Here is a 20,773-nt window from a genome sequence, read left to right as displayed (position 1 = left end):
AGAATATTAGTCAACAAAACTCAGCAACACCTCGTGACCGAGGGTAATTCGAAGCAACTATTTCGTCTCTAAATCCGTCTCTAACAAAATCTTTTCATAATTGAAATTGTACACATTTAGCGACTGATATTGAGACTGAATTTAATTAAATTTTGCCACCTGAATTATTCGATTGCTAATGACTTGCAATAAGTGTTTAACGGAAACTATTTCTGACACTAAAAATGACACAAATTAACTTCATACAGCAACTGATCAGTCACCGAAAGTTATCATTTTAACGATAATAGCGATTGGAAACACATTCAGTCACTAAATGACAATTTAAAAATGCATCCAAAAGTAAAATACTATTTGCAAAAAATAAACAATTATAAAAAAATTGATAATATATACTAAAAATATTTTTTAAATTATAAATTTTAAGTGTATAAAAAATATTTATCTAATGAAATATTTAAATAAATATGTTAATAATTAATTGCTTTAAATTATATTTATTATCACAACTTTAGGAAATTAAAAATATAAATAATTTAAATTTTGTATTTCTTTAAATAATGGTATACATTTCTTAATTCTAGACTTATGTTATTTTTAATATTAAATTAGTTTATATTAAATTGATTTAAATATATATAAAAAATTTATTTAATACTTCTATTTTTTTACACTAAATTTGATTGCGTACCTTGTACTTACTATTTTTTACATTTGGAAGACTATGGGTTTGCAACAATTACTTATAGTAAATATGAAGGGAAGATACATGACACATTAATTTTGGTGTTAAATTAAATTGCGATCAGATTTAAGTTTTCTCTCTATAGGATGTGCTATTTATTATTTCACTCATGGTTAAAAAACATGACTCAAACACACCTCATCTAATATATATAAATATATAATATAATCATAATACGAATCCTTATAAAAAAATTAATAACACAATTTCATCATTAATCATCGTCATGAGCCATCAAACATAATAAATCACATTTGAACATCTATCATCATCACAATCCTCATAATAACGCAATCCAACATCCACCTTCGTAAATCGTAACTGATGATGTACATATAAATCACTACACAAGCCCAATTATCAAACCCTGACTCTACATCAGGAAGTTTCAACATATAAGGAATATTTTTGTACACCAATTATGCACCCACCATATTTCCAACAATAAAAGAATATTTTTGTGCTCCCACATATTCCCAGAGGAATATTTTTGTGTACCAATTGTGCGCCTACAGTATTTCCAACGACAAAAAAAAAAATTATGCACCACCATATTCAACGTGCCTAATTACTACCTTTGTGCATATAATATATATTATGTGTGGCTACACAAAAATAAGCCAATATAAAATATTGTGTTTGTTTGTGTTTATGTGTCTACTCAAACAAGAAATCAATGATCAAACCTAACAAAAATGACATTTTTATATCTCGTGTTGGATCAATACATTTAAACAAAGAGACATTGATTATAAAATAGATTGGATATGGTTGTGTAAATGTTAAAATCATATCACATTTTCTCATGTGTTGAATGGTAATAATGCATTGCTAGATGTTAATTACGGTCTATAATATTTAATGTTAAGGCCTAATTAGATATAAGTGTAATATTAATTATTGATCAAGGTCCAATTAGATTAAAGTGTTACATTGATAAATGATAAAGACCCACTAAAAAGGCCTAAGTATACTATATTATTGATGAAGGTGCAATTAAGCCTAACCATAACACTAGGCATAATTGTAACACTAATGTTTAAATAAAATAAGTTTGTATGTTTATTTAATTGTGATATTTTTTATATACATATATATATATATATATATAAGGTTAAATTACTCATTTGATCTCTATAATTTCATGATTCTTATTTTTTTTAGTCTTTATAGTTTAAAAGAGGTTTTTTTAGTCTCTATAGTTTCATGATTCTTACTTTTTTTTTTCAAATTACTGGGACTAAAAAAGAATTAAAATGTAAACTATAGAAACTAAAAATAATATTTTTAAACTACAAGGACTAAAATAAAATTAACTATAAGAACTAAAAAAATCACTTTCAAATTATAGAAATTAAATGAGTAATTTAACCTATATATAATTATAATCATATGAAAATTCATATTTATAATAAGTATTCCTTCTGTTCATATTATATGATATTTAAAGTTTTGACACACTTATTAAAAAATACAATTGATTTGTTTAATTTCATAGAAATATTAGGTAACTTTCAATATAGTATTTATTTCTCTAATTAATTAAGGGTAATATTGAAAACAAATATTGATTAAAGAAACTTTCTAATATATTTACTTTTCCTATACACTACTCCCTCAATATAGATTAAAGGTATTGTTGGAAACAAATATTTAATACAACATTGATTTTATAAAAACAATATATATTTTGGAATAATTTTTTATCTTATTTAAAACATCAAATACTATGCAACAGAAAAAAGTATATTTATTAATATTATAATTTAATATATGTATATTTTTAAGTTTAATAAATATACGAAACTTAATAAATATGAAATTTAATAAATATAGTATATTTCATAAATATTAGTATTTAATTAATACGATAAATAATCCTATTTAATGTTTATCCGAATAATACATTAAGTAGTATGTAAGTTTGTTCATTTTACATAAACAACATTTATTTCATACGACTAAAATTTACAATATATAAATTATATTTTAAATTTATGATAAATAATTTATATTATGATATATTGCTAGTATTAATTATTGACAATTTTTTAATGTATTTAAATTAAAGTTAGAACTAAAGATTTTCTGGGTAAAATAATTCCATAAATCATAAGTGAAATAAAAGAATTCCAGAAGGGAAACGACAACGTTTGGGGATAAAACGGCACTAGCTTTCGTGAGGAAGAAAAACCTCCCCGAAAAGAAAGGTGAAAATTAGGGTTTGAGGTATTTATTTAATTGGCAAAAGACAGTGTTTGGGTTTCACAAACAGACACACAGTCGGTTCTTCCTTCTCAAATATTCTTGAGATCCCCATTTTCTCCGAAGCAAAGCCATGGCTAAGGGTCCTGGTCTCTACTCTGACATCGGCAAGAAAGCTAGGGGTACTCTCTCTAATTGTGTTGAAATTCTAAATTATGATTTTTTTGGGGGTGTAGAATTTTTCCCTACGGTTAAAAGTTGATGCTTTTTGATGAATCCTTTAATGGGTTTTTGTTTGTTTGGTGTAGATCTGCTGTTCAAGGACTACCACAGTGACCAGAAGTTCACCATCACCACCTACTCACCGACTGGAGTTGTGAGTGTTTTTTATTTAATCCTTCAATTTTTGTGGCACAAACACAATGCATGGAATGGGTATTTGTTTTGTTATTGGATGTTCTATTTAGCTTGTGTGAATAATAATGTTGGTGAAATCAAGAATTTGGTTGAAGAAAGCAAGATGATTTTGCTGGAAGATTTGTATGCTCTATCTATATTTTGACTGTGAGAAGTCTGTTTCATGGATTTTTTAATTAAAAACAAAAAATTTGGGTGTGTATTGTGACAACAATTGATTTTTTGGCCTTCTGGTTCTTCATCAGCTGCAAAGTTTTGATTTTGCTTAATTATAACACAAAATGGAAGCTGGAAGTACTCTTAGCAGCATTTTGATTATAACTTGTTTTGAACAAAAAAAAAAAAACAGAAGAAAAACACAGCATATCCTTTTATTTTTAAAAAATGGGACGTGATTGTTGTTTTGTTGTGAGTTTCACTTTTTGTCATTTTCAGTTTCTATGTATACTGATTGGATTGTGGTTTTCTATGAGCTTTTGTTTTCCCTGTATGTTCCTTTATTTTCAAGATGGGAATAATCTAGATGTAGCTATTGAATTTATATAATTTAATGTAATATACGACCAACTAAATGTATATTTATGTTTAAATTATGTTTAGAATTAGATTTCCCTGATTTACTTCATTTTACGTAAATGTGTGGAAGAATCTTGTATGTACTGTCAGACTCGTGTATACTTGTCAACAGTGGCCCGAGTGACCATTTTTGCATCAAAGTGTAATACTTGAAATGGCTTCAAGCAATGCTCAACTGCTCCCAGCTGTTCTTGATAGTGTAATGGCTTCAAATATGATATATGAGGGCGATACTTGAAATTTCCTAAATTAACCCCAATTAAAGCCCACTTTGCAGTGCATAATTAGATTTTTCAGGGGATTTGTCAGGTTTTCAATGTAGTGCAGCCAACTAGTGAACTAGTCTTCTTTATAGTCTTTTGCTTTTATTCACGTGACTCCTCTGTTTTGCAGTCACCTACCTCCCCCATGACCCATCTACTATTTTGGCTTTAGGCAGTAGGTACCCTCTGTTTTTATACTTGTTTTGCAGCTTCTAGCTGTTGTCTTTTTGTTCTCCAATCCAAGTCCACATGAACTTCTTGATAATAAAAAACAAGAAATTTCCATTCTTCTTGTTTTTTTAGTAACTTGCACTATTTCCCTTTTTTGGGGTGATTTATGATACTTTACTAGTTCTCTTTCTTTTAAAATCACATCACTGTTTCTTTTTATAAATAATATTTTTTTTATGTTTGTTTACTTATGTGTGATAGATATTTATTATTTGTGTTTTACTTTGTTTTAGTTAATTGATAAAGGCTAGTTACTTTGGGATCCACTTTGTTGCCTTAACATTTTCTAGTGTGGCTGCACTGGCTGGTCTGCGCTATTTTCACCATAATCTATTTTGTATACTATTTACTATGCTTTAATATTCATTGTCAAAATTGTAGCATTATGTTTAACCATAGTAAAAAGAAATAATTTAATCAGTGTCATATACCTTGCAAGTCCAGCCTTGGTTAAAGTGGATGGATGTTGATGCAAAGTAGTATATCATGCTTTAAACTGATCCTCTGGGACACATCTGATAAAATTGTGATATCCATGATGTCAATATCATTTTAACATGTGTTTAGCAATATGTGATTTGGATTTGTATCTTCTGCTTCAGGCTATTACAGCATCAGGAACCAGGAAAAGTGAACTGTTTCTGGCTGATGTCAACACCCAGTTGAAGAACAAAAACATCACTACTGATATCAAAGTTGATACAGATTCTAATGTAAGTTTGTATATTTGTTAGTTATCTGCTCTTTTCAATTGAGATCTGTACCCCCTTGTTTCTGATTTATGTGCCATGTACAGAATTATCAATCCAATTTTTGTGATTGACTTTTCATATTTGTTCTATTACCCTTGGAAGGTGGGTTTTCAGAAGTTCAATCTGTTGGTTTATCAGATTTTAGGATACAGTGTAAAGTTTTTCTCTTCAACACTAATTGGTTCTTTAGAGAACACCCTTTCGTTGTCTAATAATTGTTTTAAAATCACTAATTCTTAACTTTCTTTGATAAATTTAGTCAAGCTGTTCTTACTATATATATATAAATATTAATGTAAGGCAAAAAGATCATCCTGCATGCACCATGTTGAATGAATGTACTACCTAATTTTGCCAACATCAAGTAGGTTGTCTAATTTAACTATTTAAAGTAGAAAATCTCTAAAAAAAACCCATAGATTTAATGAAGTGTACATTGTTGAAAACTATGATAAATATGCCCAAAGGTGTCTGATTAAAGATTGAAAATAAGGCTGTGATGGTTATGTGCAGGCTGAGGTTGAAGGGTGTTTCTATGTGTTTTCTTCTTTAATGTCTTCTTGTCTACAAATGACCTTAATATTTATTTAGTTTCATATTTAATCATAGATTCTGTGAGCATAGGTGGGTAAGGGACTATGGTGGTCCAGTGCATGTCATGCTTGGCTATTGAGATTCTGAATTTGCTTAAATATCCATAATTCAATACAACCATTCTCCTACATAATCCATTCATACATAAGCAATACAGACTGGAATATGGCAATGCTCGGTTGACAAATTAGATTTGTTTGCTTCTAGCATCTTAACCCATAATACCAATACCATGTCATTGGAAATTTTAAACTGTATGTTTGTAATCTTAGCTGTTAATATTTAGTAATTTGATTTTATCTTAAATATACTTTGATCTATTCATAACTTTTATATTCCTATGACTATTTCACTAATGTTAGTTAATGCTTGTGCATTCCAGCTCTTCACAACTATCACTGTCAATGAACCTGCTCCTGGTCTGAAGGCTATTTTTAGCTTCAAAGTTCCTGACCAAAGGTCTGGAAAGGTAAGAGATAGTCAACCATTTTGCATAACAATCTTTCAAAATCTAATGGAAATTTAGGTGTTGAGTAAACTATGTAGTTTGAGAAAGCAATCTCATTAAAACTCTCTAAAACATCTCTAAAGCAGTAATTTGTATTCTGTTTTATGGAACAGGTGGAAGTTCAGTACTTGCATGACTATGCTGGAATAAGCACCAGTGTTGGGTTGACAGCAAACCCAATTGTCAACTTCTCTGGTGTTATAGGAACTAATGTTCTTGCTCTTGGTGCTGATCTTTCTTTTGACTCCAAAATTGGGGAGTTAACAAAATCCAATGCTGGACTGAGCTTCACTAAAGATGACTTGATTGCCTCATTGACTCTGTGAGTAACTATTGCTCCTCACTGAGAGTGTTTCTACTTTCCAGTTAACAGTCTTCATCTCTAAAATCTAAGAATCTATTGTCTACTTTTTTTGTTCAAGCTCTAGAGCCAATCAGTGAACACTGTGAGGCTCCATTGTAAGAGTTTTTTCGTTTTCCGTTTTCTGCTTTTCACTTTTCGCATTTTGCTTTTCCCTTTTAGAGATATGTTTGTTTGCATATACTTACTGTGTCCAAACTATCCAAGGCTTGTGCTTGTGGGCTGTAGCATACTGATGATGGATACACTGAGTGTATATGTTGTATTTTAATGAGTTTTTTTGTTCAGGAATGACAAAGGTGATGCTTTGAATGCTGCATATTACCATGTAGTTAACCCCTTGACCAACACTGCTGTTGGTGCTGAAGTGACCCATAGATTCTCAACTAATGAGAACACTCTCACCCTTGGTACCCAGCATCAGTTGGATCCATTGACCACATTGAAGGCACGTGTGAACAACTTTGGAAGGACAAGTGCTCTGATCCAGCACGAGTGGCGTCCCAAATCGTTCTTTACCATTTCTGGTGAGGTAGACACCAAGGCCATTGAAAAGAGTGCTAAGGTTGGATTGAGTTTGGTTCTCAAACCCTAAGAATTTTGATCCATCCTGGCAAGAGCATTGAGTAGGTGTTAGGAACCGTATAGTCTGTCAGACTAAATTATTTCCTTGAAGTTGGTTCTCTTCATGGGTAAGAAGTTTTCATGGAGTTTTCGTTGCATTTGAGCAATTCAACCTTGTAAAAATAAATAGGCTTTCCATAAACCAAATGTTACTTTTAAATGCCCAAAGCTTAGCAAGCCTCTTTTCTTGAATGGGGATTGGCACTCTTTATTGAGGTTTTGACATGAGAAATTTTATATCTTCTGATTTGATTTGATGGATATTTTCTGCAATATTCCCTTAATATTTTCTGGTTTGATCTTGATCTCTATGTTTTATTAATTATTCCTGTCAAATCTATATCATCTTCCACTTTGTAGTCCTTTCATGCCGTGTCTATTAGGCAATGTTGCCGTGAGATATCATCGGTTTTTAATGTTTGTTTTAAATTTCAATAAAATTGATTTTGACATAATTAAATTCTAACTACCGGAATGTGTTTAAATTAATTTCAGCCCTAGATTTTATGTTAAAATGCGTTTACGTAATGAGATTGATTTATTCTTGGTGTAAAATTGCCTGGCCATTAGTAGTGAGGAAACCACAAATGGCAATTGTTTTTGATTGCTCAAGTAATTCTTTATGAAATTTCTTGTCTAGTTGAGTGCGAACTTTGAATAAGTCATTTCAAAATTTAGATTTTAATTCTACTTTGGATCCCTTAAAGTTAAAACTACAGCTCAATGTAATTCCTTCAAGAAACTCAAGCTGCAGAGATTTTGCACATCCTATTTTCAATTTAATCTTATTTTTGCAAGGAAAAATAAACAACTCGTTATCAAACATTTATGATTTTTTCAATATGGAATACAGTCCGTTTTTTAAAAATTATCTAGCATTCATTTTTTTTCACTCCAATACTTGAACAAATTTTGCATTTTATTTTATTACTTGTCATTAGTTTGCATCTGTTAAGTGATGATGTGACAGATAAGATTTCACGTCATCTTGCTTGGTCACTAGACACAGGTATAGACATACACGTTATTAATTTTTGTTTTTCTAAATTTTAAAGAAAAAAATAAAATCAAAAAAGAGAGACAACACCTTCTGTGGTGGTGTGGGAGGTGACGGCGGAGCCACACAAAGAGAGGAGCTTAGCCTTTGCCTTTGTCGTCTTGCTATTGCCATTCCCGCCACCACAGCAACAACCGTAGAGTTGTCATTGGCATGACCAGTGTCATTCTCGACATCGGAGACCCCTTTATCGACAAGAACCTTGGACTCCATCTCATGATGTTTGACAATAGTAATGTCAAAGGCGTTGCTATTCTTGGCACTCTTGTTCCTGCACAGGAAAATGAAGAGGGACAGAGTCGTTGAGGAGGTTGTCGGAGATGTTGAACTGGTCAAGGGTGAGTTTGTCTAGGGAGGGGATTGGGGATTGGGCTGGAGAATAGGTTGTTTTATAGAAACAGTTTTCAAGTGGGTGAGGTTGTTGAAGGCGATAGGACAGGACCCGAAGAAGTTGTTGAAGCCCATGTTCAAGCGAACAAAGTCTGCCATATCAAACAGAAAGGGTGAGATTTGGTTGTTGAGCAAGTTGCGATGAATGTAGAGATTAAAAAGGTTGATGCAGGAGGCCAGATTTGAAGGAGGGAACTAGATTGACACAGGACACAGAGCGACATCGGAGAGGTGAAGCTTGATGACATGGTGCGGCTGAGAAACAAGAGGGTGACGACAACGACAATGAATGACGTGGATGCATGTGTTTATGTGTTTAGTGACTAGGCGAGATGACGTGACACTTTGTTTGTCACGTCATCACTTAGCGGATGCAGACTAACGACAGATAATAAAATGAAATGCAAATAAATTTCAAGTATCTGGGTGAAAAAAAGAAATGTTAGATAGTTTTTTTTAAAAGAGACTATATTTTAGGTATAAAAAACTTAATTAAGTCAATATTTATTTGTGTCAATTAGTTGTCTTTGAGTGTTACATTGAAAAGGAGATATCGAAGACGTACATCTTCAAGAAATTAGTCTGTGTGTGTTTGCTTGAACAATGAATTTTCAGCACATGGACCATGACAAGATAAATTAAATTTATTTTTGTAAGGTAATAAAGGTTGACTAAATTTATTAATCTCTAAATTTTTGTAAAACATTTTAGAAGAGCAAAAATTTACATGAAGAAAGATAAACACAAAGAAAAGAGATAATAGGCCTAAATAACAACTTTTCAAGCTCCTCTTCTGTAGCATTTGCCATCTCATTTCTCTTGCTCAAGCCTTAAAGGAAGCTTCCAACCCAATTTTAGCACATTCACTAGCTCTAATAACTAAAGACATGCAAAATATTATCAGCTTTCTATAAGAATGAGATTAAAGATAATAATACTGATAAATACTAAATAATATGTCATTGGTTCGAGTGACACTGAATTCAGACCCTTTAAGCAAGACATCATGTTATATAATCTTGAATAATTTTTTTAAAAAAATATTTTCTACACAATTTTTAAAGTGAATGGAAAAGAAACCCAAGTAATATATATATTTTGCCCTGGTGCAGCGGTAAAGTTGTGCCTTGGTGACCTGTTGGTCATGGGTTCGAATTTGGAAACAGCCTTCTTTGCATATGCAAGGGTAAGGCTGCGTACAATATCCCTCCCTCATACCTTCGCATAGCGAAGAGCCTCTAGGCAATGGGGTACGAAGTTTTATATATATATATATATATATAATTGGTAATGTGGTGAAAAAAAATAAAGAAATAAAGTAATAAATAAGATAATATTTGTATTGAATGATACAATTAAAAAGTGTATCAACTTGTACTAAATAATACAATCAAAATTCATATGACAAAAAAATCTCTATGAAAAAAATAGCCAATTTTTTAACATATAATATTAAGGATATAGATTAGTATTTTTTTTAATCCTTCAATTCATCAAGAAAAAAAGATCTTGACTAATTTAGAGATAAATCGAAAAGTAAGTAAAATTTAATTAAGAATTATTTCCGTCAAGAATCAAATTCAAGTATTATTCGAATAATTCAACTTTAACTTCAGTATATTAACCAATTATGTTCAATCATTAATTAGATTAGTATCTTCCATAATACAAGAAAGTAAGAAAGAACAAACACGGCCGCAAGTTAGTAAAAATATCCAGAACTTCTGAAGTCTCTCAAATTCCAAACTCTAGCATGTTTCTCGTACAACATTTAATTACATTGACAGGTATTAACTGAAAAGTACATTGACAGATGAGTATGTAAAAATATCTATGAATAACATGAGTTAACACCACCAACTATTTTCTTTACAAAAGTACATTCTGAAAGGAAGAAGAAAGCCTGTGAAATGGTAGAAAAAGTATAGCAACTCCACAGTAACAAATTCCACATGTGAAAACTGTGTTCTAGTTTTCTATTCAAGTTTGGTCAACTTGGTCCCCGCTAAACTTTAAAATCCAGTGAACTGTCTCATGGTCCCCCCAACCTTATTTGAGATGAGATAAGGTCAGAAAACTCTAGTAATTCCTCATGTTTCAGAGCAATTTTCAAAACACAAACAGTTTCTGTTCTGTTGATAGCCTAAGTTGTGAGGGAACTGAATGAATAGAGAAGCAAATCAAAGAGAGAAACATGATTCTTATCCATTAGGTTTCGGTGACTTGATATAGTGATGATATGGAGAACCATGAGGACCTTTTGGACTTGACAAGATCCTCACTGGTTGACCCTTCCTTGATAAAGATGCTAACTGTGCTTGCATACCATTTTTAGGCATGGACATAGTACGATCTACTCGCGCAACCTGGAAGTGGTAAGATGAGATAGCCATATCTTTAAGGTTTTGCAAAGGCTTCAGAGCTTGAACAACTTCACTCATCATAGGTCTGGATTTTGGATCACGGTTAAGGCATTGAGCAGCAAGCTGCGCAGCCTTCTGTGACCCTTTAACAGAGAAGTGACCTTCAAGGCGAGGATCAATTATCCGTAATAACATCCTCCGGTCCCCAAGTACAGGCCTTGCCCACTCCACAAGATTGTGTTCCCCGTTTGGTCTATTCTTATCGATAGATCGCCGGCCAGTGAGCATTTCAAGTAGCACTACTCCAAAACTATAGACATCACTTTTTGATGTCAAATGTCCTATTCAGAATTGACAGTTAAGGTCAAAATTAAAACTCAAACTGCAAAATTATGCAAAGATGACATCAATTTAGAAACGATATCTAGTTATTATGGAAATAAAAATCAAGCAGTTAAAAGGAATATTTATAATATGTGATGAAGAAAAAAAGAAGACTTAATCTAACTATGCAACTCTTAAAGTTTTGAAGTCCTGTGGCCACCTTTCCCTGTTTTTAAAGATGAGGCATGCATTTGGTTTTGATACCTGATGATTGAAAGTAGTTGATATATAACCAATCTTTCAATGTCAATGTCATGAACCAAAACTGTTCCAAAAGCTTAAGCTGTTTAGCATCAAACATAAGCCCAGTGCATTGCCCATGCCTCAAGCAATTTACAAATATTTAACATTTCTTATTTCAACTCTTTACAAGCAAACAAAATCTTGAGTTTGTGCTGGTGAAAAAAGAAGCTTATTTATGACAGACTGGAGAACTTATAACAAACTGAAATTTAGCTTAAAAATAATATTACTGCAACAAAAGCAGCTGGTAAAATATTTCATTCCAAAATAAAAACACCTAGAGGTCAAATATACACAAATCCAAGACGCCATTAGCAATCTAGAGCCTGAACCATGTAGTAAAAGTCTGAAGTTAATGAAACACAAAAATAAAAAGGAATCTCACCAGTCATGACATACTCAGGAGCAGCATAACCATATGTTCCCATGACTCTGGTAGATATGTGTGTCTTTTCCCCTTCAGGACCATCTTTGGCGAGTCCAAAATCAGAGAGCTTGGCATTGTATTCCTAAAAACAATTATGTTTTTATGTTTTTATGTTGGAGGATGGATAGAAAATAATTAAAAACCTTTTTCCTGGTTAACTCACATACCGCATCTAATAGAATATTAGACGTCTTAAAATCACGATAGATTACAGGTCTTTGAGCTTCTTCATGGAGAAAAGCAAGACCTTTTGCAGCACCAAGTGCAATTTTCATTCTGATAGACCAAGGAAGAGGCAACGACCCTTCTGCACAATTCATGGTTGTTACCAGAAAACAATGAACTTCCTTATGCATAAAAAATTCAAAGAGAATAGTGCTAAGCAGAAAGAACAATGCATTATAGGAAGATAATCATTTCTTATGGTTTATGTTTTCTTTAAGCATAAAAGCCAATGAATTCACTAAATTTACTGCAAAAACAAGGACTGCAGATATAAACAAGCAGAAGCGAAGACATGATTAGAAATAAGACAGATTCAAAGCATACTTCTGAAGAGGTGGTTCTCCAAACTTCCACGGGGCATACATTCATAAACCAATAATCTTTGGTCATCTTCAATACAGAAACCAACCAATTTGACCAGATTTGGATGGACAAGGTCACCGAGAATGTCTAACTCTGCCTGAGATGGGAGAGAAGAAAAGGGAAAATGTTAACAAAGAAAAATTATAAAAGAAAAATTCATAGAAGGAAAAAACTTGAGATGAAGGATATATAAGTTTCATACAAGCCACTCTTTGTGACCCTGCAGTCCATCATGGTTAAGGGTCTTGACTGCAACAGTAAGCCCAGTGCCAGGTTTCACAGGTGCAGTTCCATTTTCCTCAATCCAACCCTTGAACACACAACCAAACCCTCCCTCGCCAAGAAGACTCTCCGGTCTGAAATTCCTAGTGGCCAACTTAAGCTCATTGAATGTAAATTTTCTCAAACGAGAAGAAACCTTCAACTCCTCACTGAATTTTGGAGTCGAAGGGACACTTTCTGCATTACTGGTTGTTGTAGAGGACCCTGGAGGAGCATTTGTTTCCTTCTTGCTTTTCTCAGATGCAGATGTTTTTTCCACTGTTTAAAAAATCAGAAATTAAATTATCACTTCTTCATGATTTAAGAATTAAAATAACATTATTTCATGGTATGATCCTGATGTGCGACACTTTATGCAACTTATTACAGGATCAGTAACATTGTATAGTAACTAAATACTATCACACAGAGTGGTGCTAAAATGGTCGTACAATAATGATTTTGTCCGTGGACAAAATCATTATATTTTTTGGTGTAAAAAATTAATGATTTTGTTCAAGGCAATTCAAAAATTAAAAATAAATAAATAAACTTTCATTATTACTACATATAAGATTCAATAATGACCTCTCAATGTCAATTCTAAGTTTCAACCATGATATCTTTTTCTGTTAGATGAATCAACTAAAATCATTTTCCCTTTAACTTTCTGGTTTAGTAGTTGAACCTATGAAATTATTACCTTCACCGAAATCTCACCCCACCATTACAATTTGAGAACCTCAAGTTGAAATAATTGTCATAACAACTACATAGATAACTTCCTCGGCCTTTTGGGCAAGATCAATGAAGATAGTACTACTGCTACTGTTTACAGAAAAATTATGTAGCTCTCCAAAGGTAATGCACAACAGATTATAGTTTTGAAACTCAATTGTATGTAAATAAACTAGGTAGTCCTCCAATTACTCAAGGAGTAAAAGTACAATAAAACTTTATATTACTTTAATTAACTCACAATCTATACTGTTTCTTAAAATTGGAGAGATAAAGGGATGGATTAAACCAAAGGGTAAAGATAAAATTCTCTCTTTTCAGTTTTCACCCAAAATCAATTTCAAATTGAAATAATTTCCTCGAACTAAAGAAGAGAGGCATATCAATAAGGAATGAAAATTACCACTGTTAGCACTAGTGCCACTTATGGAGTTATCCACCTTTGATCTTGAAGGTATACAGCCCCCAATGAAACAGAATTTAACACAGCACCCAATTTCCTTCTCAGCACCATCCTTTTGCATCCTTCCCTTTGACTTTCCCACATCCAAACTCCCAGCCTGAATTGCATTATTCCTAAACCCCATCTTCCACAAAACTCTTACAAAGAACTTTTCATGTTCAAAATTCCCACAAGTTTCAGACTTTAGGATAAAAAAAAAGAAGAAAAAAAATACAATAAAAAAAAACACTTGAAGCAACCTCACTTCCAATAATTGAAGACTCTAGAATCCCATCATCATGATCATGATCAACAAAACTAAAAGAACAACAACATCGCTGTTTTGAATCACAACAAAAGGATCAACACAAGTACATAGATAATTCAGTTAAAAAAAAACAAACACAAACACAAACCCAGTTATGAAAATCAGTCCAAAGGGGCTGTAGGTGGTGGAAGAGAGAGGCAGTGGAAGACTGCATGTGAAAGAGAGAGTTTTTCAACAACGGGCCGGCCGGGCAGGCTGCAAGTGTGGAAGTTGGCAGCCGGGCAGGGCGGGCAGGAGAGAGAAAGTGACAGCCATTTCTTTATGTTTTTGCTTTTTTGAGAAGAGCACTTGCTAGTTGCTAGTTGCTAGTTACAACTTACAATGTTCTTTTGCCTAAAAAAATATAGATGAATTGTTTGACTTTCATTTTTTGCACTCTGAATTATTTCACAAAAGATAATGTTCTTTTGCCTAAAAAATATAGATGAAATATCTCAATCATTAAATGAAAACCATAATTAAGTGTTACGTTAGTTAGTAAATTAATTTGCATAGTTGGAGGTTTATCTTCATACACAACCTTTATATAAATATATGGTACACACAACTACTTAATAAGTACTTAATTGTATTTATAATGGTGCAGTCAAAAAATTGTATTTATATATGTACACACAAAACTAATTAATAAGTTGCTGATTGTATTGTTTTATTTTGATAAATATTATTTACAAATCGAGGATTTAGTTAATTTGATTCAATAAGGTGTGAGAATGAGTTATTGTAAGTTTTATGTATTTATTTTTAATTTTTATGAATAAAAAATATTATTTACAATAAAATATAAGTAAATATCTATTGTTATATAACATGCTGACAAATGTCTAATTTATATGAAATTTAATATTGATTATGGATATCTAATTTCAAATGATTTTTTATAAGTTTTGAATTGATTATGAGACTAATTATCTGTCAAATTTGGTTACACATATTTAAAGTTTCTCGTCCATCTTTTAAGAATGTATTTTGTCAGATCAAATTTAATTTTTTTTCCACAAATTCAACATATATAAGATTGAATAATTCATATCTTTTATAAAATTATTAAATGATGTAAGTATATAAATTTAATATTTGATTTCAGTTGATCCCCATCTCAATATATATTATTAAATATTCTTGTTAGGTAAAAAAATTATTTTTTAATTCTTTAATTATATCCTAGAGACAATAATTGTCAAAACTGTTTATATAATCGCGTTAGCCAATTAAGGACTTAGTAGCAATTGCACTAACATTCGTTTCATCATTCACAATATGCCACGTTATTCGCATTAGTTTTTTTTTTTTTTGAATCTGCAATATGTATTTACCCTTTTTTCGTGTACTGGGATGTGACAACTCATGACTCGTGAGCAATATAGAATAGTGCCTAACTTTTGAAACGTTTTTTGAGCCAATTGGTGGAGGAAGAGACAATGGAATCAATCATTTTCGGAATGCCTCGCTGGGCCTTTAAATGGTTGGGTTCGGTGAGTGTGTGGCCCAGTGTTGATATGTACCATATTTTTTAGGGAGTTACTTGGTACACCCAACATGTAAGGTGAAATGGCAAAAATGTCATTCACGCTAATAATATAAATAAAGTTACAATGTTGTCCGTACAGTCTTCTTCTTCCTCCTGTGCCTACACCTACGGCCACCGCGCGTGCATCCTTCTTCTTCCTGTTCCTGCTCCTACGGCAACCACTGACCCATTCATCTTCTTCTTCCTCTTCCTACGACCTTCTTCTTTCACTTCTTGTTCGTCTTCCTCTTCCTATGGCACTTTTTCTTCCTGTCACTGTTTGTGTTCATGGTTGTTCCTTGAAGTTCTTCTTCTTCCTCCACTTCCCATGTTGTTGTGATTCTTCTTCTTCGTCTTCAACAAAAAAAATTACATTTTTTTGGAAAAATCCCATACGGATTGGCAATATGTATGTGTCGTACGGATCAACAATCCGTATGGGTTTTTTTTTCTGTCGAATAATTTTTATCCAATTTTTCTTCTTCTAAATTTGTTTTTTTTTTTGGAAAATTTTTATTTCAATTATTATTTAAATTGTTTTGTGTAATGTTGTTTTGTAACGTTAGTGTATTGATTTTATTTACAAAATATATATTAGTTATTACATTAGATTAGATTGGTGAAACAATTAATTTTTAATATTGTTATATTATATTTGTCTAACTTAAAAAAAAATTGAAACAAATATTTAAAAGATATTGAATTTGTTACTTATGAAAATATTGAAATCATAATTAAAAATAATTTAAATTTTTTAGTTACAATAAATATTTAAACAAATTTTTTTAATAATTAAAATTTGTTATAAAAACATTGAAACATAATTTTTAATTGTACAATAAATTTGTTAGTTATAAAAATTAGGAAACCAAAATTTAAAATTTAAAATATGATAAGATTTTTAGTCTAAGATAATGATTGAAATCAAATTTAAAAATATATTTGATTTAGTAGTTATAAAAAATATTGAAACCAAAATTTAAAATTTAAAATATGATAAGATTGTTAGTTTAAGATAACGATTGAAATCAAATTTAAAAATATATTAAAAATTTTAGTGATAAGAAATATGGAAACCAAAATTTAAAATATGTTAAGATTGTTAGTTTAAGGTAATGATTGAAATTAAATTTAAAAATATATTTGATTTTGTACTTATAAAAAATATTGAAACCAAAATTTAAAATATGATAAGATTGTTAGTTAAGGTCATGATTGAAATTAAATTTAAAATATATTTAATTTTGTACTTATAAAAAATATTGAAACCAACATTTAAAATATTTAAAATATGATAAGATTGTTAGTTTAAGATAATGATTGAAATTAAATTAAAAAATATATTAAATTTGTTAGTTTAAGGTAATGATTGAAATTAAATTTAAAAATATATTTAGATGATTGAATGATGTATTTAAATGTTTATTATAATGATTAAAAATTAAATAAATATGATATTTAATTGAATGATGCATTTAGATGTTTTTTTATAGCAATTGATAATTAAATAAATTTGATTTTTTTTTACATCTGTAAATACTTATTAAACCTATCATTTTTATTTATAATTTATATATGTAAACAAATTAATTATTATATAAAAAAATAATCATCACAAAATTTATCATGTAAATTTACATATTCATTAAATATAAATTAGAAATTTTAGTGTTATATATAATGATATTATTTGTTTATAACATAATGTATCTATTAGCTCAGTGGATTTGAGTGTTCTATTAGGTATTTTCAACATTTTGAAAAATTGCTGAATGCTCCAAACAATTCCCTATTTTATAGAATAAAAATCACAATTTTAGTTTTTGATAGAGTATAGTATTATATATTAGTTTCTAAGTAAAAAAAAATCAGTTTCTTAACTCCATATATGCACCACCATTTTACTATCTTTTTTCTCTCTCTTTTCTTATCTGTGTATACTAAAGAGGAAAAAAAATTAAATAAATTTCTGAAAGTAAAATCTACCAATCATATTAATTCAAATTTTAAAAAAATTGTATCACTTAAGTAATAATATTAATATATTTTTAATGACTAAAATGATAATAAATTATTATGTTAAAAAAATTGGATAAAACTAAATGATTCTTTTTAAATTTTCTTAATTTTAAAGATTTATTTGACATTATTATATTATTTTAGGACCAAAATAGTGATTTATTCTTTCTTATAACTGTACTTACTATTTTTTCTTTTTCTTCATACAACACAATGAAAAACTGAAAGTGGAAAAGGGAAAAGGATGGGACAAAATAGATCGGAGAAAAGAAATGGAAATATTCCACTAGGGTTAATAAAATAATATAAGGACAAAACAAGTTGGAAACTTAAGTATCCCATACACGAAAGCAAACAGAGAAAAATGTTAAAATAAAAAAAGGCATGTGGGAACAAGTATAAACAACGGAATACGATACCCGACAAAAATAGTAGCACACAGAGGAATAAATAATAAATTAAAAATAGAAAACAAAACAGATTTTGTATGTAATGTTTTGATCTATATATACTTCTAGTTCCAGTCACTTAGACTTCACCAAGAGTAGTATTTAGATTTTCGTGGACACATTTATTCCTTACAATACCATAAGTTAGTGTTTTATTTTGTGTATTGTAAAAGACAAATATTTATCTTTATATATTGAAATTTATAATAGATAAATATTTTTAATTATATAAATTATATTTTAAAGTTATACTGAAAAATTATATTATATTATAGCATAAGATTATTTTTAAAATGTAATGGATAAACGATTGAAAAAGGTTAATTATAAATCTATACATAAATGAAGAATACTTTGAAATAATTGAGAAAACTATAATTTTTTCTTTTGCTAGTTGTGAAGTAGTGCGTGTAAAGTACATTTTCCAAGGAGAGAAGCAAGAGAGCTTTGAAAACACATTGAGGGAATGAGAAGAGTGGGGGCCTTACGTTTCGATACAATAAAAAAAGTAGCTTTTACACAATGAATTGCAAAGGTAGAAGAGAAAAAAAAATTGTTAGAAAATTTGGGAGTAATTTGATAATAATGTTCTTTAGAGGAAAAAAAAGAAGAAGTTGTTAACAAATAATCATAAATTTTAAATTTTCAAATACATAATAAGAACTTATTGTTTAGGAAAAGAAAAATGTCTTATTGTTTATTAAAAAAAACACAAGCTTTCAAAATTTTAAATCTATTCACACGTTTATTCGCATATCTATCATGACAGTTACGTCGTCAAATATATGAGCGAAAATTGATAAAGATTTAGATTTATGGAAAGAAAAAAAAAAGATATGACTGATCCACATATTAGTCATTTATTGTTATTTTGATATTTGATATGACGAGTTTTTTTAACGGAAGTAAATATGATCATTAATAAGTTTCATGTTTCATGTTTCGTTGAGTTCAATAAGGCTTTTTGAACTTTAGTAGCAACTGCATCCATCTTTTATTCACTTGAGACTCTTTAATACAGTCCAGGTTATATGGGCTGGAATTTGAGGGTTATTATTGAACTAATTTACAGATTAATTACTTATTTTTAAATATGTATTTTTGTTTGAGTTTAATATCTATGCATAATTACTTTAAAAATTAATAAATTTGGCATATATAATAGGTTATTAGTGGATATCTGTGTAAAAAAATTTAGACTATCCACAATCATTTTTCTCTTTTTTATTGTTTTAAATATAAATTATCACTTAATGTATAATATTATATTTTTTATAAGAAGAAACTACTATTTCAGTCCCTGAAATGTCACAATAATCCTTGAAATGAAAAAAATTGTCAAATAAACCCCTAAAATAAAAATTACTTTCATTTTAGTTTCTTATATATATGTACAACTTTCTATAATTATACTTATTTCATTTTATAACTTACTTTAGTCTTTTAATTTTTTTTAGTTTCAATTATCCAACCTTTATGCGTGATGTTGTTGACATGCACTAAAATTTTGCAATTTCCTGAACAACTTTGATTTCAAAGTTCGATTTAGAAAAGGGAATGATTTCTTCTAGATTATATAGCAACTACGTAAATATGATTAAATAGGTATCAATTTTGAATATTGTCAAGAGAATAATCGTAAAAAAAAAGGAAAAAAAGTAAATGAGAATAAAATAAATTTGAAATGATTAAAACTGAATCATAAGAAAAGAGAATAAACTAAGTACGTGGTAACATAAAAAACAAAAAAAAAATTGAAAATAAGAAGCTAAGGGCTAGATAAAAATAACAAAGGATGGATTTTTTTAAAATTAAAGAAAGAAAAAGATATGAAGAAGAGATAAAATAAAAAAATAAAGTGAGAATATAAATGACAAGATGACAAGAATCATAAATAAGGCAAATAATTATTGTGCTGAAATATACATGGGAACTGAAAGGTGGTTGAAAGTTGAAACAATGTAATCAAGAACCTATTTTCAAATCCGTGTAATCTTTTAACGAACGACAAAATCAAGAACCATAACTAAATGATTAAAATGGTGAAAATAATTATAAAGAGAATTTAATGTCGATAAGTTAATGGATACTTATTTTAAAAGCCATTACTTAAATTATTTTAAAATAATTATTTTAAAAATAAATAAACTTATCCCAAGACGCCACAATTTAAGTAGCATCATGGATTGGAGTTTGACCCCCAAAAGACTCCAAACCGGGCCACCAAACAAATAGCATAGGGTGGTTAAAAAGATGCCTAAGGAAAATTGTGACTTATATCTATTGTAATAAGTTACA

The 20,773-nt window shown here is 29.9% G+C and overlaps 2 protein-coding genes across 3 annotated transcripts; one reads left to right on the top strand and one right to left on the bottom strand.

Annotated features, from left to right (window-relative positions):
- Window positions 1-2,905: 2,905 nt before the first annotated feature.
- On the top strand, window positions 2,906-7,468 carry LOC100777928 (outer plastidial membrane protein porin). Its single transcript, XM_003552460.3, has 6 exons — window positions 2,906-3,132; window positions 3,259-3,326; window positions 5,040-5,150; window positions 6,166-6,252; window positions 6,405-6,613; window positions 6,941-7,468. Exons 1-6 carry the CDS (start codon window positions 3,084-3,086, stop codon window positions 7,245-7,247), a joined length of 831 nt encoding a protein of 276 aa, XP_003552508.1. The 5' UTR covers window positions 2,906-3,083; the 3' UTR covers window positions 7,248-7,468.
- Window positions 7,469-10,425: 2,957 nt separating this feature from the next.
- LOC100305393 (serine/threonine protein kinase-like protein) lies at window positions 10,426-14,820 on the bottom strand. Of its 2 annotated transcripts, none has more exons than XM_006601656.4 (6): window positions 14,131-14,820; window positions 12,931-13,268; window positions 12,690-12,825; window positions 12,308-12,444; window positions 12,099-12,222; window positions 10,426-11,427 (listed from the first exon to the last, which is right to left on the bottom strand). In XM_006601656.4, the coding sequence occupies exons 1-6, from the start codon at window positions 14,312-14,314 to the stop codon at window positions 10,925-10,927; spliced, it is 1,422 nt and encodes a 473-aa protein (XP_006601719.1). In that variant the 5' UTR covers window positions 14,315-14,820; the 3' UTR covers window positions 10,426-10,924. The 2 variants fall into 2 exon arrangements, with proteins under 2 accessions (XP_006601719.1, NP_001238522.1); NM_001251593.1 differs by having other exon boundaries at window positions 10,925-11,427; window positions 12,308-12,447; window positions 14,131-14,314.
- Window positions 14,821-20,773: the final 5,953 nt, after the last annotated feature.

The sequence above is a fragment of the Glycine max genome, chromosome 18, assembly GCF_000004515.6.
Source record: "Glycine max cultivar Williams 82 chromosome 18, Glycine_max_v4.0, whole genome shotgun sequence".
Taxonomy (NCBI): Eukaryota; Viridiplantae; Streptophyta; class Magnoliopsida; order Fabales; family Fabaceae; genus Glycine; species Glycine max.
This window is presented reverse-complemented; position numbering and strand designations above follow the sequence as displayed.

Coding starts and splice junctions, on each gene's coding strand:
- LOC100777928 (XM_003552460.3), top strand. CDS start 3,084: ATGGCTAAGGGTCCTGGTCTCTACTCTGACATCGGCAAGAAAGCTAGG. Junction 3,327..5,039: donor CCTACTCACCGACTGGAGTT/GTGAGTGTTTTT, acceptor CTTCTGCTTCAG/GCTATTACAGCATCAGGAAC. Junction 6,253..6,404: donor CTGACCAAAGGTCTGGAAAG/GTAAGAGATAGT, acceptor TTTATGGAACAG/GTGGAAGTTCAGTACTTGCA.
- LOC100305393 (NM_001251593.1), bottom strand. CDS start 14,314: ATGGGGTTTAGGAATAATGCAATTCAGGCTGGGAGTTTGGATGTGGGA. Junction 13,269..14,130: donor TGGCACTAGTGCTAACAGTG/GTAATTTTCATT, acceptor TTTTTTAAACAG/TGGAAAAAACATCTGCATCT. Junction 11,428..12,098: donor TCCTGAGTATGTCATGACTG/GTGAGATTCCTT, acceptor AATTCTGAATAG/GACATTTGACATCAAAAAGT.